The sequence below is a fragment of the Aethina tumida genome, chromosome 7 (assembly GCF_024364675.1).
Source record: "Aethina tumida isolate Nest 87 chromosome 7, icAetTumi1.1, whole genome shotgun sequence".
NCBI lineage: Eukaryota > Metazoa > Arthropoda > Insecta > Coleoptera > Nitidulidae > Aethina > Aethina tumida.
Genome location: NC_065441.1, coordinates 12,072,352 through 12,093,705, shown reverse-complemented (window position 1 = coordinate 12,093,705; position 21,354 = coordinate 12,072,352). Strand labels below are relative to the sequence as shown.

At 29.1% G+C, this 21,354-nt stretch overlaps 3 protein-coding genes across 3 annotated transcripts; 2 read left to right on the top strand and 1 right to left on the bottom strand.

Moving 5' to 3' along the window:
* Window positions 1-672: 672 nt before the first annotated feature.
* On the bottom strand, window positions 673-4,762 carry LOC109595020 (leucine-zipper-like transcriptional regulator 1). Its single transcript, XM_049970048.1, has 6 exons — window positions 4,436-4,762; window positions 3,962-4,385; window positions 3,743-3,906; window positions 3,075-3,316; window positions 2,742-3,020; window positions 673-2,528 (listed from the first exon to the last, which is right to left on the bottom strand). Exons 1-6 carry the CDS (start codon window positions 4,546-4,548, stop codon window positions 1,453-1,455), a joined length of 2,298 nt encoding a protein of 765 aa, XP_049826005.1. The 5' UTR covers window positions 4,549-4,762; the 3' UTR covers window positions 673-1,452.
* A 420-nt stretch (window positions 4,763-5,182) lies between these two features.
* LOC109595034 (transcription initiation factor TFIID subunit 12) lies at window positions 5,183-6,069 on the top strand. The gene is made up of 2 exons (XM_020010310.2): window positions 5,183-5,550; window positions 5,604-6,069. The coding sequence occupies exons 1-2, from the start codon at window positions 5,397-5,399 to the stop codon at window positions 5,996-5,998; spliced, it is 549 nt and encodes a 182-aa protein (XP_019865869.1). The 5' UTR covers window positions 5,183-5,396; the 3' UTR covers window positions 5,999-6,069.
* A 1,270-nt stretch (window positions 6,070-7,339) lies between these two features.
* On the top strand, window positions 7,340-21,222 carry LOC109595045 (ATP-binding cassette subfamily G member 4). Its single transcript, XM_020010320.2, has 9 exons — window positions 7,340-7,490; window positions 11,473-11,600; window positions 15,219-15,336; window positions 18,005-18,191; window positions 18,246-18,888; window positions 19,393-19,544; window positions 19,601-19,870; window positions 19,954-20,109; window positions 20,173-21,222. The coding sequence occupies exons 1-9, from the start codon at window positions 7,456-7,458 to the stop codon at window positions 20,515-20,517; spliced, it is 2,034 nt and encodes a 677-aa protein (XP_019865879.1). The 5' UTR covers window positions 7,340-7,455; the 3' UTR covers window positions 20,518-21,222.
* The last annotated feature ends 132 nt before the right edge of the window (window positions 21,223-21,354 follow it).

The window sequence follows — 21,354 nt, the reverse complement described above, 5'->3', positions numbered from 1 at the left end:
AATAATTTGATTTTCATTAAGCCGTTGTGTAGTCTTCCGACATGGAACCTTATGAAAATTTTAACATATAAAAATTATATTGTAGTAGGAAATGGCTTGATTACTACAATCCACGCCTGATAGATTTTTCTGTGACCTTTAAAAGATATACTCGATAATTATTTTTCAGTTTTGTATGAACCCGTTTTATACCAAATTTAGATTACTTTTAAGTTATCGAATTTTCCGTAGATAGGTTCAAAAATATTTGTAAATAATTCACTACTTTATACATTATAGAAATTCTTTCCCAATTTCTTACAAACACTATATTTTATGTAAATAATTTTTATGTTATTTTTTTATTATTTTAATATTACATTGAATTTAAATGTATTTTTCTTTATTGAGATCAAGTTGATCAATGTTTTTTTCGTAGAATGTTCTATTATGACTTTTAAACAATTATTTTATACAAACACCTTAGATGTAAGGTTAATATCACTAGCATAGTTTTATTGTATTTAATGAATATATATTTAAAATAAAAATGTACTTTTATTTATTTAATAAGATACATTAATAAAATATTTATATGATCACAAGCCCTATAAATATACAAAAAGGATTAAATAAAACACATTTTGTCGTTAACATTTGTTAATATTCATTCACAGTATAACTTATACAATAATTAATACTAATTTTAGTCTATAATAATCACAATTTTCGTAACAAAGTAGAGTGTTACATAGAGATCAAATACCAATTATATATAATATATATTAGAACATGCAATATAAAAAAATTGTTTAAATTTTTATAAAGTATGAAATTAAGTCTTTCTCAATGACAGCTAATATTTCGATTATATTTTCGATTCAATGTTATAAATATACATTGTTTCATAAATTAAAATATTCGTATACTAATATTTATCGCATAAGATAATTCTTATTTAGTCTAAAAATTATTAATTACATTACTAATTGATACTTATCAAGAAAATATTCAAAATCTTTTAGAACAAAATAAAAAGAGTAAAAGTTTTTGAAACGTCACATAGAAAAAATAAGAAGTAAAATGTAAAATTAGAGTCATATATCACATCATAGAATATTTCTAACATGCATTTAAACTATATTGACTGGACTTTTTCTCCAAGTATTAATAACAATACTATAGTTATTTTTCATAAAATTTCTATAGAAAATAGTAAATATAATTACATTGACATAGAACAGCACATTAGAAAGATTTATATACATAATTATTAACAACTAATAAACAATATTGTGCATAATTTCAAGTTTAATGTGTTGTCTCAAAGTAAAATTAATCTAGTTCCCCAAATAGTTCTGCTATCCTTATCACGATACAAATTGCATGATATAATTCCTGTACAGTGAATTTAGAGATGACCACTCCGTAATTATGAGAATCGCTATGTGAAATCATAGACGACACTACCGATCAAGAATCCGTATTTATACTGACTGTACTAACGTCTGGTCGTAAGTCACTGTCGCTCATATTGTTGGATAAAGCCATCAATATATCGAGAATCAGTTCCTTGCTGAGCAATTTGATTCTCGGCAATTTGGCTACCTTTGTGAAGTCGTGCACAATTATATCCAAAGCATACTTTTTCATATCATTGGCTTGCATTTTATCTGCAGCTTCCAAAATTTGTATTACGTTTTCGGATGTCACGTTCATTTCTAGATTCTGTTTGCAGAACGCCTGCAAACGGTTATTCGTAAAGCCGTAGAAGAATGGAGCTGAAAAAAGGTACAAGGAATCTTCGGGTGGCATTCTTACTTCTCCATAATAGATGTATCTCAAGAGAGATTTGAATGATTCTTTAGATGGAACCATTTCACCTATTTGCACCGCTACTTTATTATCAGCGGGCATAAACGATCTAAACATTGCCTCGAAATAACCGCAACGCGCCGCCAGAACCGTTTTATGAGCCTGAATTGGAAACCCATCTACTGTTAAATCGATATCGACTAGATCTTTTCCATTGTATTTCAAGAAGTTCTTCATGTCTTCTTGAAGTGAATTACCGGCATTATCAAAGGCAACATCGCTGTTTACTTTAGATTGAGGTTTTTGTTTCCGTCTAATTATTTCTACCATCAGCCGCCTGTCTAACGATTCAAACTCCTGACTCATAACAATTTGATTGTAATTAGCCTCTTTTACAATGAACCTAAGACAAAACTCTTTAATGAAAACCAACTGGAGGCTGTCAGCATAATGAAGCGCGTCCAATACATTATTCAAGTTAATCGTGTTGTTGAGGTATTGGATACACAGTTGTTCAAGACGCACCATGTCAAACTGAACGGCCAGACGGTACACGTCCATCATCTGCAGTATTATACGGTTACTAAACGGATCTTCACCTTCTTTAGCACTTTTGGTCGGATCAATAGAATCCATGTAAATGTAATTGAGAACCATTTCGAAAGCATCCGGGTTTGCGTCCTGCAATTTTATTTCCAACATTGGAACCTCTGAGTGTTGAACGTCTGTGGTGCCTATAAAAAATACATTTCAATATTAATCCATAAAAATGCTTTAATAATGTATCATGTTTAATACAAAAATGTACCATGGACCAAAAACATGTACTTTACATATTTTTTACAATATTCAATTTAATTTAAAAATATCCAAGAACATAATTCTAAATCCGCCAAAGCAATTAAACATTTTTAATGTAACCAATATTAATATTTATTATTGCTTACCAAACTGTTTTTCAAGTTTTCTATCTCTGGTATCTTTGGCCAAACGTATTTTATTCCGCAAGTAAGCAGATCTGGCAGCAACAAACGCCAAGTGAGCCGGAATAACTTTTTGCTGTGAACCTACGATGAATTGTACGTCACAGAACTGTCGTGATTCTAGGAGTCTTCCAAAGTCATCAGTGAGTGTACATTTTGGATAGTTGGAAAATTGGAAACGATACATTTCACCACTTCGTACATTATTATCAATGGTTCCACCGAAAATATACATTGCTTCGCCTAAAACAGACCATCAAAAGGTTACAAAGTAAAAAAGAAAACACATTTTTTTACCTATGACAGCTGCAGCATGGAATAGACGTTCTGAAGGCAGGCATGATTTGCTGGCGGGCATAATAACAGACCACGTTTGACTATCAAGATCGAAACAATGCAGATCGTTAGACAATGATGAATCAGCTGCTCCACCGAAGACGTAGAGATGTCGATCATACGCCACCATTGTATGGCCGTATCTTCTGGCTGGGGGAGGCGGTGTGTTGCGGAGAATATGCTCCGTTGAAATTCGGGTCCAACTAAAGTAAATTATGGATTATACAGATGAACAGAATATACATATGTTGATGTTTTTTAATAAGATTCTCAGATTATCATTGAATATATTTAAATTTTTCAAGCATTTTTCTCTCTTGAGTTAAATAATTCAATAATAAATATATGGGATCTTTGGAAGACATTTTTGTTAAACAAAAAGAAAAATTAATTGTAATTACTTCACTAAAAGAATTTTAAAATTTAAATTTTCAAAAAAATTATGCTTAATCTCACTTATTTCTAACTTTAAGATATTTATATCTGTAGTCTATTTTTAGTTGTTTACAGATATGCATATGGAAATTAACCAAGTGTTTTTATTTTTTTAAAACCAATTAATTTTTTATTAGAAACAAATATAATCCTTTATAATTCTTAATTGGTGTCTTTAACACTATTATACTTACGTTTTATTCATAAAATTAAATTGGAACAAAGAATTAGTAATTTTGGCACCACTTTGTCCACTAAACACAAACATACAATCTCTAGCAACTGCTACTGGAAAATTGCAACAAGTTGGAGGACACTCTCCCTTCTGACTGACTTGTTCCCATTTTCTTGTCTCTCCCTAATAAATGAAATTTTTTTATTCAATTATTTTAAATTCATAATGAAGTTATTACAGTTAATGAAATTGTCCACATATCATTCAATCGGGCATTCCCATCATATCCAGCAAATATCCATAATTTATTATCAAAAACAGCTGATCCATGTGCTGACCTAGCAACTGGAACTTGATCCATAAATTTCCATTCAACCCATTGCCCAGAATTAAACTTATATTCAAACAAATCATTTTTGTTAGTTAAATTTGAATTAGAATGAATATCTCCAGTGTATCCTCCAAAAACATACATGGATGTATTATGAACCACTGCTGAATGGTGGTATCTTGGTGCTGGTGGTGTACCAGTGGCAAAAGCTCTTCCCCATGATTTCTCCTTAACATCAAACCGTAACAAATCATTCAACATTGATTTGCCATTGTCACCACCGAATACATAAATAGCATCTTTGTAGGCGACTACGGTGTGTTTGCTCCGTCTGAAACGGTTTGTTTTTGTTACAATATTGGAGAATATTGATAATATTACCTGGCCCCCACAAACTCATCACATTCGGGCATTCGCCTCCACCTGTGTACTATTTCAAATGGTCCTATTTCTAGTGTAAGCGCATTCACATCTCCTAGCGTTAAACCACTCATTTTTAATTCGGTATTTTAAAAAATATTTTACCGGAATTCACTAGTTTGTAAATTAAGGGATAATTATATATAGGACGTAAATCATAATTATGTTATAACACAATATTTAAAATTGAATGTATCCAAGAATTATTATGTTATTGTTGTTCAACAAAGAAATTTGGGGAAAAAGAAAACAGGTACTCAGGTAAGTCTCTCAAATCTTTGTTCCATAATTAGTTCAAATGACTCAGAATGGATCGATTTGGGTGTTCAAAAATAAAATTTTAATTAAAAATCGTGTAATTATTTAAGACGGAATGGTACAATTTTAACTATAATTGGGATATGTAAAAAACAATAGCATATATATGAAAAATTAATAGTTCCAAAATTAATTTGGTTTTGGCCAACTTCAGTCTAGTAAATGCAGTCGAGGCGTATAAAATAAACTTATTTTATTTGAAATTTTAACGTATTCATTTAATTTTATAATTACAAATTAGTATATTGTGTATGAAAATAACAAAGTGATTCCCATTGTTAAGAAATGTGTGTTTCTATGATTATTAATTTCTTTTTGGACTAGTTACGTCTTTACTACATTGACCTTTCAAGGTTGTTTTAGTTTAACAATATAAATTTGTATTAATAAACAAAAATATTTTCAAATGATTTGACAATTTACAACTAAAATTTAAAAAAATAATTCAAATAATTACTTTTAAATAACCAGGTTACCTGTTTATGATACCTAACTTCACAGATATACATACGAAAAGTAATCATGGCACGTCAATAGTGAGTGAATTACTAGCTCGAAATACTATTTAAGCTGTAAACTGTGTATAAATACAAATAAATTAAAGATGTCTGTACCAATAACTAACAATATAATACCGCAAAACATCGTAATAAATCAAGTGCCAATGCAACACACAATAATGACCAGTGTAAACGCAAATAATGGTATACCACTAGCAACGGCTATACAACACACAAATTCAACCTTAGAACACACAAGTAAGTCCAGCATAACTAATCCTTATAAAGGTTTACTAAATAAAATTTTTTAGGTGCAAGTCCTACAAAAGTTATACACAACCACAACAATATCCACGGACTCAACACAGACCACTCCTCAGGACAAATTCTAACGAAAACTCGCCTCCAGGATCTCGTACGAGACACTGATCCATCTTTGAACCTTGAGGAAGAAGTGGAAGAAATAATTTTGAATTATGTTGACGAGTTTGTGGATCGGTGTTTGAATGGGGCTGCATTAATAGCAAAGAACAGGCATGTGAACACGATTGAAGTGAAGGATGTACAGTTGTTCCTCAATCGTAATTATAACATGTGGACGCCAGGATTTGGTACAGATGAACTGAGACCATACAAGAGAAGTTTGACAACTGATGCACATAAGCAAAGAACTGCCCTTATTAAGAAGACACTTAAAAAGTATTAGATCTCAGTAAAAATATGTTAGTTATAATTGTATTTTTTATAAATTGTAAATAGACATTTGTTTTTTATTCAGTTTTTTGTTTGGTGTTTTCCCCTTTTCCCATATTTAATGTATGTATACAAATTTTATTTTATGTCACATCAGGAATCATTTTAATTGCAATGTCTTTAAATTAAAAAAATATCGTTGAGGTTTCTCAGGAAATAATTCAATAAATGAATATATTCGTTAAAAAACAATATATTGCAATTTATCAACTTCTTAAAAGATTATTTTACAAATTTTTTCATTAGAAAAACTATTTAAAAATGTTTTATTTTATATCCAGACATTTTGGAGACGCTATGTATGTTATGCATTCATTTTATGACACAATGATAAACTATTTTCAAGAGTAACAATTTTTGTTAATTATGATTAACAATTACTTTTTATAATTCATTATAGATAAAGATATAATTAATATTATATTAAGATAGATTTAAATTAACATTCCATATTCGATTTTATACGAAAAGTGATATGAATTATAATAGGCATTGTATCAATGGGAATTAATCACATTAAGAGTACAAAATTTTTATTTTGAGACAGATTAGTAACAAATTCAAATATAATATTCAAGAGGAAAATGAAAATGAATAAATTTGTATATCTAGGAATGGTAATATTTTAAAATTCTGAAACAATGAATTTTTGATAAAAAACAATATTATATTATTAAATTCAAAAATTCTTTACTTTGTATTTCATGTATTAATATTATAGATTTAAGTTTTAATTAGAAAATACTATTAAAAAAGTTTAGAAACATTTAAATGTTATTAATTATTTTTGTGATATGTGTGTATTTTTTAATTAATATTCTACGTTCAATTTCATGTGAAAAATGACATGAATTTTAATGAACATTGTATCAATATTATTCAAGTTAGGACTTTATAGTTTCATTTGTCGTGAACCATAGGTCAGTAATAATTAGAAAGTGCATAAAAAAGAATAGAATAAGTTGTAATTTTTATTTCTTGTTATCTCATAATATTTATTTTAAACAATTCATTATTAATTAAAATTTTAACATGTTCAATGTAGATTCAAAAAATTTATAATAGTCTATTAACTTTGGTGATAATAATTTCCGTGGCAAGATACGACGTTGCTTTTGCCAACAACCTGTCCCGTTCAACAGTACTTTGCCCCTTCACCGAATGACAGCCTAGTACAATTTATGCACGCTTACCTAAAAAGAAAAATATGAACTGCGTATTGCTAAGATCGACATAAACAAAACGCGATAAAGCACAATAAAATTTCAATATCAGCGTTTGTTTTTTAATTTTGTTGCTATTTGTCAGTCGAGAGATCACTCTGACCGAAGTGGGTCATCGCATTTCTTGCCTTGACTAGCCAGTTTCACATTCGCGATAGTCTTCGCCAGTGCACAGTGATTCTCCAATATGGAGGGCATAAAATGCTTATTAAATAACAACCGGTAAGTCTAATTGTTGTTTTTGTTTACGGGATTTACATGAAGGAAAATTTTGTTGAACACTTTCACTTCTTTTTGATATTTCTGGTGTTTTCCATTAACATGTTTATACATTCTTCTGCTTTAATTAATTCGAAGGGACTTTTTATGCCTCTTAAAACAATGTTGATTTCTAGGATGTCTGTGACTTTAGTTCATTCACCTTTGATTACAAAATTAATAACAATATAAAAAAAGTAGCAAAAGTCATGCTAACATGTAACCATTAGTGCCTTAGTCCGTTTATCCGGAATACAAGCAGACCTCGACTGACGACAAATGTGACGCAAGTATCTTGATCAGGTCCCTGTCCAGAATCTGATAAATACACAACAACAACAACAAATTGAATTTTAATTCGTCTTATAAAATACAAAATTGTCTAATCTCACATCACAAAGGAAATATTAATTAGGACATTAAATTTTTAAAATAAAACTATTGCGTCAAACAGAAACGTTAACATTTCTTCATGATTATAACGTGTAACGTAATAAAAGTGAAATTTATGATGATAAACATCTGCAACATTTAATGTTGAAATTTGCGACTTTTCATGGTATATAATTGTGTTTAGTTTACTAATAATTATTTTACACGCCGCCGCATTTTATGTCCCCCTTAAGTACGTTAATTATTTTGTTCTGTGTATCTGGGAGCAACATTGCTATTAATTTCATCGTAATTAATTTGATGTTGACAGTCTTGCTTATTACATATCTCGTTTGATATTTTTTAGAGAAGTGTTATTATCAGACCTACATACATTGTCTGCACTTTCTGCATTTATCTACTTTAGAAAGTAATACTTCCGCAAAATTAATGATTTGTTTGTGCACTAAATGAAATGTTCCATTTGTTTATGACAAAATTAAGTTAATTTAAGAGAGTTTATTTTTAAACAAATATTATATTCAAATAATAGATGGTAGATAATTTTTAACACAATTTTTAAACTTAAAATTGTTGTGTTAAAACATTATAAAACATAAATTTCTCTTACTCTCACTCTCTCTTTTAAATGTGATTTTTTAAAAGCTATCATTATTCTTAAAATGAACTTAACAAGGAAATACATTGTTAAATAGATTTAATGTATATATATATACATATATATATATATATATATATATATATATATATATATATATATATATATATATATATATATATGTATTTTAATAGGTGCAATTAAGATTCAGTTTTTGTTAAGATGATAAGATATTTAAATTAGATAAATGTGATTTATTCACGTATGTCTATTTACATTTGTGAAATGATTTATCTGCCCTTGATCTTTATGATTTTTAATAAGAAACTTAAGTTACAGGTTAATTTTCGAAGAAGTATTATAGTAATGAACACAGCGCATATAATAAATGAAACAGTTGCTGTCAGTTGGACTACTCTCATTTTCTATTAAAATGTTATTTATTGTTAAAGATTTCCTGTTCAAAATGAAATAAGTAAAATTACAAATAGGTATTGATATATTTTTTAATAAATTAACTCCTTATTTTTAGTATACAATGAAAAAACTGAATATATATAATAAATATTTTTATCAACTCTTTCAAATACACAATCTATATACGTAACATAAATTGTTTTTATGAGGCAATTGTATCTCATTAATACCAATAACAGTACAATAAATGGAAAACATTTTAATGGGAATAAAAAGTGATAAATTAAAATGAAGTTTATAATAATTGTAGTTTTATAATCTTATTTTTTAAGAGGTTTTATCGATTTGACAATTAGAAAACGGTGTTTGATTTCTACGTGTGTTTCGCAAATCGAAATGAATATATCCTCTAAATATACATTAATAATAATTTGTGAAAATTCAATATTTATACTCATTGCGATGCATAAAATCTGTTCAAGGCACGATGACGTATTTGTCTCGTTTATTGCAAATATTAACAAGTTCATAATCAATTTTATTAGCATTGATTTTTTATTTTTGTGTTTCATTAAAAACTATAAAAAGTAGAAAAATTAATTTTTTTTAAGGAATATAAAAGCACAAAGTCTAAAAATTAAAAAAAAAAAAATAATTATGAGACGCATAATTTTTTTATATTCCTTTGATTCCAATTGAGATTTATAATAATTTATGTATATGTAAAATATATTATATTAAAATATAATTGCCAAGGTTTTCATTTCTACTCGTAATGAACATTTTATTCGAAATATCCGGATTTAAAACCGGTTTCCATTTCCTGCAAAAACTTCCTAACTCACGAAGGTTTTTTTAGTAATGAGTAAATATTCCCCAGATATAATCATTGCATTAATAACGCAAGTTGAAAGGTTAAAACTGCGGATAGGTCTAGTTATTCGAACTCTCGGTCAAAAATCATTTTGTGCGATGTTGTCGGGTTTAATGATAATGTTTCCTTGATGTATTCCTAAATGTAATTAACCGACTGACATGTTATTTTTAACTTGAATTTTAATTTGCATTTCAACCTTGCCATTAATTATAAAGTGTGATCACGATTTTGCTAGGAAGGAAAGAAGATAACGAGTACAAAGTTTAATTCATATTAATGGTTGTGACATTAGTTATTAAGAATTAATAAAAGAAACTTTTAAGAATGTTTCTGTTTTTTATTATTGAAAAATAATAGTAAATAACAATTTTATTTAAAATAATTATACTTCCTTTTCTTTTTTCTACAATTAGTCATTTTGTACCTAAATGTGGCTGGTTACAAAATTAGCACACATTTAAAAAATGTAACATACGGTACAAAAAGAGACATCTGAATCTTGAAAGAGACATCATGTACAATGGAGACAGTAAGTCTCCCACTATGGGGCACACTTCTACTGATTCTGTTATGTATGATATCTCTCTAAATTCAGATGGGTGAAATGCTTTTCTTACTGTATAATAAAATAATATAAACATAATTGTTAATATTTTTTTAAGAAATTTGTTTGACATAAATGACTATAAACATCTAGATAAAATATTAATTAATAACCACAATTCATTTAAATTTAATTATTTAGAGTTTTTAATTAAGACTTCATATGGCTTCATAAATTTTCAATTGGATTTTGATTCGGTCTTTGCAGTGGCCAATTGAGTACCTTAACGTGATTATCTTTTAATCAATTTCGAAAAAGTTTGGAGACATGCTATGGATCAACTGGAAAACTATTGTTGGCAATGGTTTCATTACATTTTTCATGATATCTCTACATGAGACAGTTCATTTTACCAATAATTTTGGTCATATACCATGCCAAAAAGAAGAATCTCAAACGTTAATGTTTTTTCTATCGTGTTTTATAGTTTTTGTAATATATGTAGGGTCCTAATTTTTATATGAGAGATGACGAACGTATTACCTCCATCTGAAGTTAAATATTATTTCTCTTTTCTATAAAGTGTAATGTCTCTTTTTTCCCACAGAAAGTGAGTTATTCACTTAAAATAAAATAAACCTATTAAAAATAAAATGTGTGACATAAAAAGCAAAAAAGAAAAGAAAATCACAATTTTCGCTAATATACTGAATGTTTCTTTCTCTCCGTAAAACTGACTGATAATTAATAGTTCTCATTCTAAGAGTTAAAATTGAATAGTTAACTAAAGATCCAAATGACTTTCATTCGAATGTACCCTCGTATTCGATCATCCCAAGCGAAAATACTGAAAGGAAATCGGGCAACATTGCAACGATGATATGAATATCCGGCAAAGCGAGTCCGAACGAACTATTCGTTGTTGTTCACCTCGATCATCTGTTTAGTGTCATTGTTTTCACGAGACTTGACAGTTCATGTGCGGCATCGTTTCGCAAATGTTTCCGAAACTGTAGCGTGTCCCGATAAATTTTGTCGTCCAGTCGAAGTTTACAGTCAGAGACAATTTGATTTTTCAAACGAAAATGGTGTCTGACGAGATCTCGTTGTCCGACAGGAGTCCCGGAGATTGTAAGGTGCAAATCGTCCGTTCGTCCGAACAAAGGGGATTGCAACACTTGCCGGAACGGCCAAAGGTGGATTTGGCCTTCTCCAAACTAACATATACAGTGCGACAAGGAAAATGTGAGTAAAAAATTGCATTCCTATTTTTAAGGGCCTCAAGCCATTTTGGATGAATTTCCTGTATTTGTAAACATTCGAATTCTAATTGTGAAATTTGATCATTTTGCTAAAATATTCGTATTAAAACCGCAATGTTTAATGTTCTCTACGCTTGAGTTGTCACAATGACTAAGCTTTTATCTAAAACCTGCAAAAATTATTTTAAAATTATACCTTGAATCTCTTATTGGATTAAACTAACACATTAGTCTATTCAAATATGTCATATTTAAGAGTTACTTTGGTTATTGGAATCATTTGGATTGTTCGTTTTATACTTTTTTAACACAGAATCAAAAAAAGGCTATAAAAATGTTAAATAAACTTGTTTATTTACCGTAACAATATAACTATAATCCAATTAGATTTTACTATTATATTATGTTTTAATGAAATTACAATAGTAACATTAACTTCCTTTTAAAGAAATTGGATATTTAAGTAGAACAACACTTAAAATTATTGATTTTTTTAATCATTATTTGGTTATTCATTTTAGTACGTCATTTATCCTATACATAGTTAAGGTTTTCTTATTAAAATTTTTGACCATTGATTAATAATTTCTATTCTAAATGCTTCAGACAATTTTCAGTATTTAATTTTATTAATAAATTATGTATAAAATGGTTTGTTTTTACAAAGTTTAAATAAATGTAAGCAATGATTTTAAATGAATAATTGCAATATATATTTGGCTTGGCTTTAACTCTTATAATAGCCATTTAAGTAAATTTTAATAGATCAATTAGACATATTTATCAAATTAAATAAAAGTATTTTTTATTTAAAAATAAACATTTTATATTCAAAACTCGAAAGAATCTTTAGAAGTACTTCAAAACTGGCTTTCAAGCATAATTTAAATGTGCATATATTAATTAAGACTATGAATTAATGTCAAATATTACCTGTAAATTTATTATAAATAAATTAAAAATATTAAGTATCCAAATATTCATTTAAGTAAAATTTAAAACTCGTATTATAAAAACTGTAGGTATCATAGTGTTGTTAAAATTTTACTATCTATTAATTTTATAAATTCTTTATTATTCTTTATTAAGTTTGTGTAATAAGTAACAAATATCGTTATCGATTTTAGTAGATAAAGCATTTTCTCTATCTCAAAACTTCTGATACACATGGTTAGTTATTGTTTCGAAATTCCTCTAGGACAAAGTAAAAGTATTTTTTGCTTCATGGATTTCCTTAATACAGTTGATATAACATTTTAAAAAAAGAATGGAATGCACAAATAATATTCGTACAAAGTCAGAATTTGCTTATAAAAGTTATACTGGAAATTACCGGAATAAATTACAATTCTTAGTTTTTGCCTAATTAAAATTGTTAATTGTTTTAGTGGGTTTTCATCACGAAAAACTGCGTTTGTCCCTTGTAATTTTATAATATTCATTATTATGTTTTATTTAGTTTGTTAATAGTTTTAATGTAATGCGTTCAAAAAACTTACAATTAATCATATAGAGTACGACTGGTCAAAATAGTTACAGTACATAAATAATTCATGTTGGACAAGTGTGTTCTTCAAGGAAGTGATACTTGTTGTTTTTAAATAATTTTGCCATTTCGAGCAAGGTTAAACTGAAATTAAAAAAAATATTTAATCACACTAAACTCGATAAACTATGACTAAGATCTAGCATAACGACAAAAGTGTTTTTAAACAAATTCGCAAGCGAAATATTTAATCACGTATTCATTAAGTGACTGACAACAATTTTTTGCTTTCGATACTAACATTCTTTGTGGTTGTGGTGAATTACTGGCACTATTTGCTAATTATCAATACTAATTGGTAAAAAAATATATAATCTTATTATTCTATAAAGTTTACTAAATTGGTTAATAAGATTTTGAACAAATTAATTGTTCTAATAATAGTTTCGAATTTCAATAACAACAACAACAACGTTAGTGTAAACAGTTTCTAGTAAATTGAATGTACAGAACTGCGACATTTTTATTTTCTGATATGCCACTAATGATAACTTTTACTTTATTAATAATAAAAATTGTAATGTTACAAGTGATCATTAAACTCGGCCAATTAAAAACTGAAAACAAACAGGACGCGTATCGTTTAACAAACACAAAGGTAATGGTTGTTTCGTTTGCGTTTGAACGTACGTAAAATAATTATAATTCAATACGAATAATTTCGTGTTGTTTACACAGATGTACCGATTGATTTCTGTGACCGTGAAGCCATATTGAGTTATCGAGTTAGTTTCTGCTTCAGGAAGTGTCCATCAAAAGCGGAACGTGAAACAAGACAAAAGTTCCTGCGAGGCAACCAACAATTTGCAATAAAAATTGTACAATTTCACTTTTATAATGTGTTTCCAACAAGACAATTTCAAAATTTTTGTCCAGCAGTCTGATAATCATGTGTTGGTACATGGAAATTGAATGATTATTGCCAATTCAATTCGCTTGAACTTAGGTAATAATAATAATAATTAGTTAAAATAATTAAGATCATTTGTTTGTTTCATAATTTAATGTTACAAAACGAATCGTAATAATGTTAATTCATAATTCATAAGGAGGAAACCTTAAGTAAACTTTATTTTTTCACAAACCTCACTTTGATAATTCTAATCGTTCATGAAATATTTAAGAAAACTGCGTTTGACAAACCCACGACAACTAGTTTTGGACATCCATATATAAATTAATAAAATATTCAAGGAAAATTAGTATTTGATTTAGATACGCAATATTCCCGTTTGATTTTGAAACAATCCATCTCACAACCCTGACATCATTCGCCTATAAATTAGAAAAGTTTGGACACATACTCAAGGTTAAATCTCTGATAACAGCTTCAATTAAAACGTTTGGAATTTATTCATAATATAAAATTAATTTTTGTCACAATCTAGAGTTCAAATTACAAAATTTAATGTTTTTAATTGTTTACATATAACTACTGTATTTAGATAATAAAGATATATAACAAATGAATTTAGGATCAAGGATCAAAATGATTATTATACAACTTTTATAATATAATGAACAATCAGTTATTTAGATATTTGACAATATATTGTTTAATTTCGTACAATAATGATAAAATAGTTTATTCCAAAAATATTACAGTTATGTGAATAAGTATTTTTATAATTCATTTGCGGACAATAAAATAATGTAGGGTATTAACTGCAGTTAAAGTAAACCAGAGGAAATAAACCATATTTGATAACAAATGCATTTTGTACTACTGTTAACTTTGGCCTTGTTATGAGTCACATCAAGATATGAACCATTTATTGTCCGCAGCCTAATATTGATGACTAACAATCTCTTTGTCCCCAATGATGTTTGTTTCCCAGTGTGATGCTTTCGTTCAGATAAATAATTGTCAAATAATACCAATAAACAAAGTAATTAATTAGATAGGTAAATATTAATATATATATATTTTGGATTCCCGAGGTCCTTGAAATTAATCGGTACTAAATTACAATAATTGAAACAAAACAGGATTGTTCAAGTGCCAATTAAAGCTAGTACTGTTTCATCAAAATTAATGTATATGCTTCGTTTCAGCCGACAAAGTAATATTGAAAAATGTGAGCGGAAGATTAAGGTCCGGCGAACTGACCGCCATCATGGGACCATCGGGAGCTGGAAAGTCCACCCTTCTGAACATTTTGACTGGATACAAGTAAGTTAACTATATAAATATTTCAGGAAACGTTTAAGCAAGGTCCTTGACCGTGTTGTAATAACTAACTATTATAATAACTGGTAAATAATCTCATAATACGGTTTTAATTAGATGATGTTCGTTACATACGTTTTGAATTGGTTGCAAATTATGAGGACTTTAATGTCCACTTACGATGATGTATAAATAATTAATATATTCTCTGCATAATTAACCTTTGTTGAGGTCGAGGTTTGGCGGAGCGAAGGAAAATAGTAATCGACGACGTGAACAATGAAAGTCATTCGATTTGATTAACCCAATTCGTAATTGAATCAATCGTGCTTTAGGGGTTTAAATTACTCTTGGTTTTAAACAATTTTCTGGATGGATCATTAATTAATTTACATTTATAAACGTATAAAAATATACTTAAAATCCCAAGGAAAACCTGATAATGGCAAACAAACTTTAGATCAAAAGTTTGATGTGGTCTGGATTAACAGGTTTCTTAAATGAGCAGGTTCGACCTTACACTGGCTCCGAATTTTATATATTTATAACTTCTGTGTTTACGTTCAAAGAGCGTTTATTCCTTTTTCATTTAATGTTGTTTCAATAAATAATATAAAATAGTATTTCGTTACAAAATTTATAATTGGATACATAGTCGTAATTTACTTTAAAACATTGACTATTTACAAAGTTTGCTGTTATAAAGCAAATAATAGTGTAACCAATATATATAGAAAGTAGTAATAAAGCCTTATTGATTCGTTTCGACATTATCCATGTTCAAAAGCATGTGATTACTGCATGTTCACAGATACCACAATAAAATATAGTGTATGCATCATTTAGATGGAATCAATAAATTTCAATGAAAAGTGTACTTCATTTTCTTTATTTTTAGTTGAAATATATCGTCAATCAACCCAATAATATTGGGTTACATGTGATATATAACAGTTCAAAGTATAGGATCGTAGATTTGATTGAAAACAAATTAAGTCGTGTGTTAAATCACGTAATTAATTTATATTTGTTTAGAGATTATATGTTTAGAAATGAGAAAAAAATTATGGTGAAAAATATTAGTAACTTTTTGATTATTATTATTGAAAATTGAATAATAAATTCATTATGATTTTTTAAAATACAAAATATAATTTTAAATTTGTATTAAATTGTAAAATTCTTACTGGAAATTACTGGATAAAATTTAAATTATTTTGAATATCATCAATATCATCAATATCAAAATTATAAAATATACAGTTTTTCCTATATGGAAATATCTGTTCACAAAACCATTTACTTTTAAACATTCCTTTGTGACGAATATTTAAAAGATACACTCATTTGACTTATTGATATTGTTTTATTTAAAAAATTCATTAAACACGTGTGCGATAAACTGATAAACTTATCAAGGGAGCAGCCTTTGGTCTGTAAAATAATAATAACGATGCGAACCTTAATCTACATTTAATTTATAGTTAAAACCTGTCTTTGCAATTCAACAATCCATACGAAAAAATATACGTATACGTAATTACGGTGACTTCTATATTTAAGTTTTAATTACGTGTTTACACAATGCATCGGAAAATTACATGTTCGTTTTTCAATAGTTTTTAATTTCACCGCATCGCATGAACACACACGCCTGGTCATTCGCTCATTCCTTGAACTTTGTACACGTCGTTTACACAGATCGTTCGAATATTTATTTAGCAATTAAGTGCAATTAATGTTGTTAATTTCCATGATTTTCGCAACGCAACACGTATTAATGATGGGGTTTATCTAATTGCAGTCAGAATCCAAGTTTTCCAATATTAATTGAATGTAAAAATGTACTTAAGTAAGTTGATATAGCAACAACCAGTTCCCGTTGCATTTTATGGTGACAATTTGATAAGATAAGTTTCCAATTGCGACTGCATACAAGTGGTCCACTTGGAAATACCGCTGCTACTTTATTATTTGTAAGTCGATTTTAATGGAGAAAGACTCAAATGATGAACGGCAAAAAACTGTATCATTAAATTATTTATCCTTTAAAATGGGTGCATACCAAATTTCATAAAAATATTGCTTATTGATAAATATCACAGAATTAAAAATCATATTCTCCTAATGAATTTATTTATTTTGATGAACTTACAATGAGATAAAATGTTAAAAATATCTCTGAATATCAGATATCGGTTTAAAGCTTTTTAAAATATCTTTAAAAGCGTATAACTAAGTGGTGTCATTAGTGAACACTGTGTCAGACAAAATTAAACTAGTGTCTTTTGTTGACTCTAAAAATTAATGTGATTAAGTACAAAGCATTACTTAAATGCTTTTTTGTTTTTTTTTCATTGAATACTTCCCAAGAAATAAAATGATTAAAAATGGAAAATAACGAAAAGTAATAAAAAAATTAGAACAAATTTGTTCTTTCTACAGCTGTATGTATGTTCTTCCTATCGAAATGGATTTGGTATTGTTAGATGCATAATTTACAATTTTGCTATTACCAAGAGCATATTCCAAATAAAAATTATTAATATGATTTTCGTCTTCAGTACATCTGAATTACCCCAGAAATATATAAAAATGTATCGGACAATTACAAAACAATATATAAGAATAATATAAAAATTGTGTTAATTTATGATATTTTCATTTTCAGGACAGAGGGTATGCACGGTGATATTCTAATGAACAACGATGTACGAGACATCAGCCGGTTCCGAAAACTGTCGGCCTATATTATGCAAGACAATCAGCTGCACGGCAATTTGACGGTCAAAGAGGCGATGGACGTGGCTGCAAAGCTGAAAATCGGCGACAAGACCAAGGAAGAAAGAGAATCCATCGTACGTCTTACAATAATTGACGCAAGTTCATGAATTTTATTCATACTTTTATAGATAAGCGACATTTTGGAAACGTTGGGATTGTACGAGCACCGCACCACCATGACCAGCGGACTTTCGGGCGGTCAGAAGAAGAGACTGTCGATCGCCCTCGAGCTCGTCAGTAATCCACCGATAATGTTCTTTGACGAACCCACCAGCGGTCTGGACAGCTCGTCCTGTTTCCAGTGCATATCCCTATTGAAAGACCTGGCGAGAGGCGGTCGCACAATCATCTGCACCATCCATCAGCCGTCCGCCAGGTTATTCGAGATGTTCGACCACCTGTACACGCTGGCCGATGGCCAGTGCGTGTACCAGGGCAGCACTAAGCAATTGGTGCCATTTTTGGGCACTTTAGGCTTGCAATGTCCATCTTATCACAATCCGGCGTCTTATATCATTGAAGTGGCCTGTGGGGAATACGGGGATCATACTAAAAAATTGGTTAACGCCATCAATAACGGGGTTAACGATATTGTGGACGGCAAACCTTTCCCTGAACTGAAGATGATTGATAATGGATTGAATAACGCGGATGTTTTGGCCAATGAAAGATTGGATACTATAATCGCCAACAATTTTGCCAAAGCTACACCGAATGTGTTGAACGAGAAGAATGAGTTCACTTACGAAGCGGCCAATGACGTCGAGAAAAGTAAGTTCCAGTAACAAAGTAGAATGCGGTAGTAATAAATCATTAACATGTTATCAATAACTCTTGATATAAGTATTTTACTTTAAATGGAGGTTTAAAGATTTAATTTATCATTACCAAGGAACAGGTTAATTTAATGAACTTGTTCATAAACGTGTTTTCCAATTCACTTTTTCTTTCATTTATTTAACATAATTACTGATGCTTATTAATTATGAGTTATTGGAAAAGGCTATCAATAATAAATAAATAATTATTTTGACCTATTCCATTTTAAATCAATTGGTCATGATTTTAGATTATTCCATAACCAATTTTCGAACGTCTTGGTGACATTTTTATTTAATAAATCAAAATTTTTCAAAGACGAAGTTAGACTAGAAGAACCCTCAACTTTCATTGGATAGTTGAAAAAAAATACAATATACTAAAATTATATATCTATTTTAAATGAACTCCAATGATCTTCAATGGAAAGTCTTATAGAGAAATAATTATTTTTAGATATCGCAATACCAATGGATAACGAAAAAACGGGTGTTGAGACTCCATTCCTTGGCACTACAGTACAACAACAACCTCGATATGGCACCTCAGAACTACAACAGTTCTTTATCATTTTAAGAAGAGCTCTTTTGTTTAGTAGAAGAGATTGGGTATGTTTATAGTTCAATTATTTAAATTAAATTAACATTTTATATATTGATTTCAGACTCTTATGTATCTGAGATTGTTCGCCCACATATTGGTAGGCTTCCTTATTGGAGCTTTATACTTCAAAATTGGTAACGACGCCTCCAAAGTGCTCAGTAATCTCGGATTTCTCTTCTTCAACATGTTGTTCTTGATGTACACATCGATGACAATTACAATTTTATCGTTCCCATTGGAAATGCCCGTTTTGCTTAAGGAACACTTCAACAGATGGTACTCACTTCGTTCATATTACCTGGCCATTACTATATCCGACATGCCTTTCCAAGTGAGTTAATTCAGCTCGTGTTTAACACATTATATATTTATTCGAATTACGTAAGTGCGAGTATTAAAATTTAAAATTTTCAGGCAATTTTCTGCGTGGTTTATGTAACAATCGTCTATTTTATGACGTCGCAACCTCCCGAGCCCGCCAGATACGGAATGTTCCTGTTAGCCTGTCTGTTGGTGTCCTTTGTCGCTCAAAGCGTTGGCTTGGTTGTTGGAGCTGCCATGAATGTCCAGGTTAGTATTAATTGTTTATTTAATAACCAAACAACATAAACTAACCATTTTAATAATTTTCAGAACGGTGTCTTCTTGGCTCCCGTCATGTCGGTGCCTTTCCTTCTTTTCTCCGGCTTCTTTGTTTCATTCGACGCCATACCAATTTATCTCCGGTGGATCACGTACCTGTCTTACATCCGATATGGTTTCGAAGGTACTGCTCTCGCTACGTACAGTTTCGACAGGCCAAAACTGCAATGTTTCGTTTCCTATTGTCACTTTAAATCGCCAGCGGTGACTTTGGAGGAATTGGACATGGTCAATTCGAATTATACTATCGATGTCATTGCTTTGGTAGTTATTTTCTTCGTTCTGAGGATATCCGCATTCCTGTTCCTCAGATGGAAGTTGAAAGCGAACCGTTAAAATTAAAAACGCAGCAGTCATTGAGTCAAATCCTAAAAAATATCTTAATATACGGTTTAGTGCCGTCCATCCTGAAGTGCACAATAAATTGAATATTTCTTTAAATCATTTTCACAACAAGTAAATGTGTAATTAAGATGTTTTAACATATTTGACTGTGAAAATATTTATTGACTGATTTGAAAATATTTAATCACATTATCTTTTGTTGGTTTTTGTTAATTTTTATTATTACATAATTGAATATCTTTTAGATGTTTTAAGACTGGATTATTGTTGGATTTAAAGCAAATTATTTCAATACTAAAATGCTATTATCCAATTATAATTCTTTTAATGTAGGACGTAGGAAAGTGATTGTTTAGATTTTATAGTTTTTCATTTATGTGACCGCTTAATTTACTTATTTCCATTTTTAAAAATCTATGATGAACAAAAATGCTGCCTTATGTTATCACAGATTTGCTTTCTTACCTTTTAGTAGAATTAGGGGCTGTGAAGTTCGTTTGACCTTAAAGTATATGGACAAAGTTTGACTATTTTTTTATTCTACTTGCCAGTTTTTGCCCATGACTCTAGGTCTATTGTTTTTCGATATTTACATGGACCATTTACATTAGAGTTTGTATTTTTTATATTGGTATGTATATCCAGTACTATTTATATGGAAATTGTATATAGTTGAAATAAATTATTTTAAAATTAGTCTTTGTTTTTGTAGCCCTAAACTATCTCACAATAAACATTAATATCCATAATATATTTTAGGTTTTAAGGTTTTATATGTTGAAAAAGTCGCAGCACAATCAAATTTCATCAACTAATAAATAAAACCAT

Bases quoted from the DNA above. Each gene is read 5' to 3' on its own strand.
- LOC109595020 (XM_049970048.1), bottom strand. From the start codon at position 4,548: ATGAGTGGTTTAACGCTAGGAGATGTGAATGCGCTTACACTAGAAATA. The intron at 3,021-3,074 runs GTAAAAAAATGT...GGTCTGTTTTAG, and splicing joins CCATGCTGCAGCTGTCATAG to GCGAAGCAATGTATATTTTC. The intron at 2,529-2,741 runs GTAAGCAATAAT...TATTTTTTATAG, and splicing joins AAAACTTGAAAAACAGTTTG to GCACCACAGACGTTCAACAC.
- LOC109595034 (XM_020010310.2), top strand. From the start codon at position 5,397: ATGTCTGTACCAATAACTAACAATATAATACCGCAAAACATCGTAATA. The intron at 5,551-5,603 runs GTAAGTCCAGCA...AAAATTTTTTAG, and splicing joins TTCAACCTTAGAACACACAA to GTGCAAGTCCTACAAAAGTT.
- LOC109595045 (XM_020010320.2), top strand. From the start codon at position 7,456: ATGGAGGGCATAAAATGCTTATTAAATAACAACCG. The intron at 11,601-15,218 runs GTGAGTAAAAAA...GCTTCGTTTCAG, and splicing joins TACAGTGCGACAAGGAAAAT to CCGACAAAGTAATATTGAAA. The intron at 15,337-18,004 runs GTAAGTTAACTA...TTTCATTTTCAG, and splicing joins AACATTTTGACTGGATACAA to GACAGAGGGTATGCACGGTG.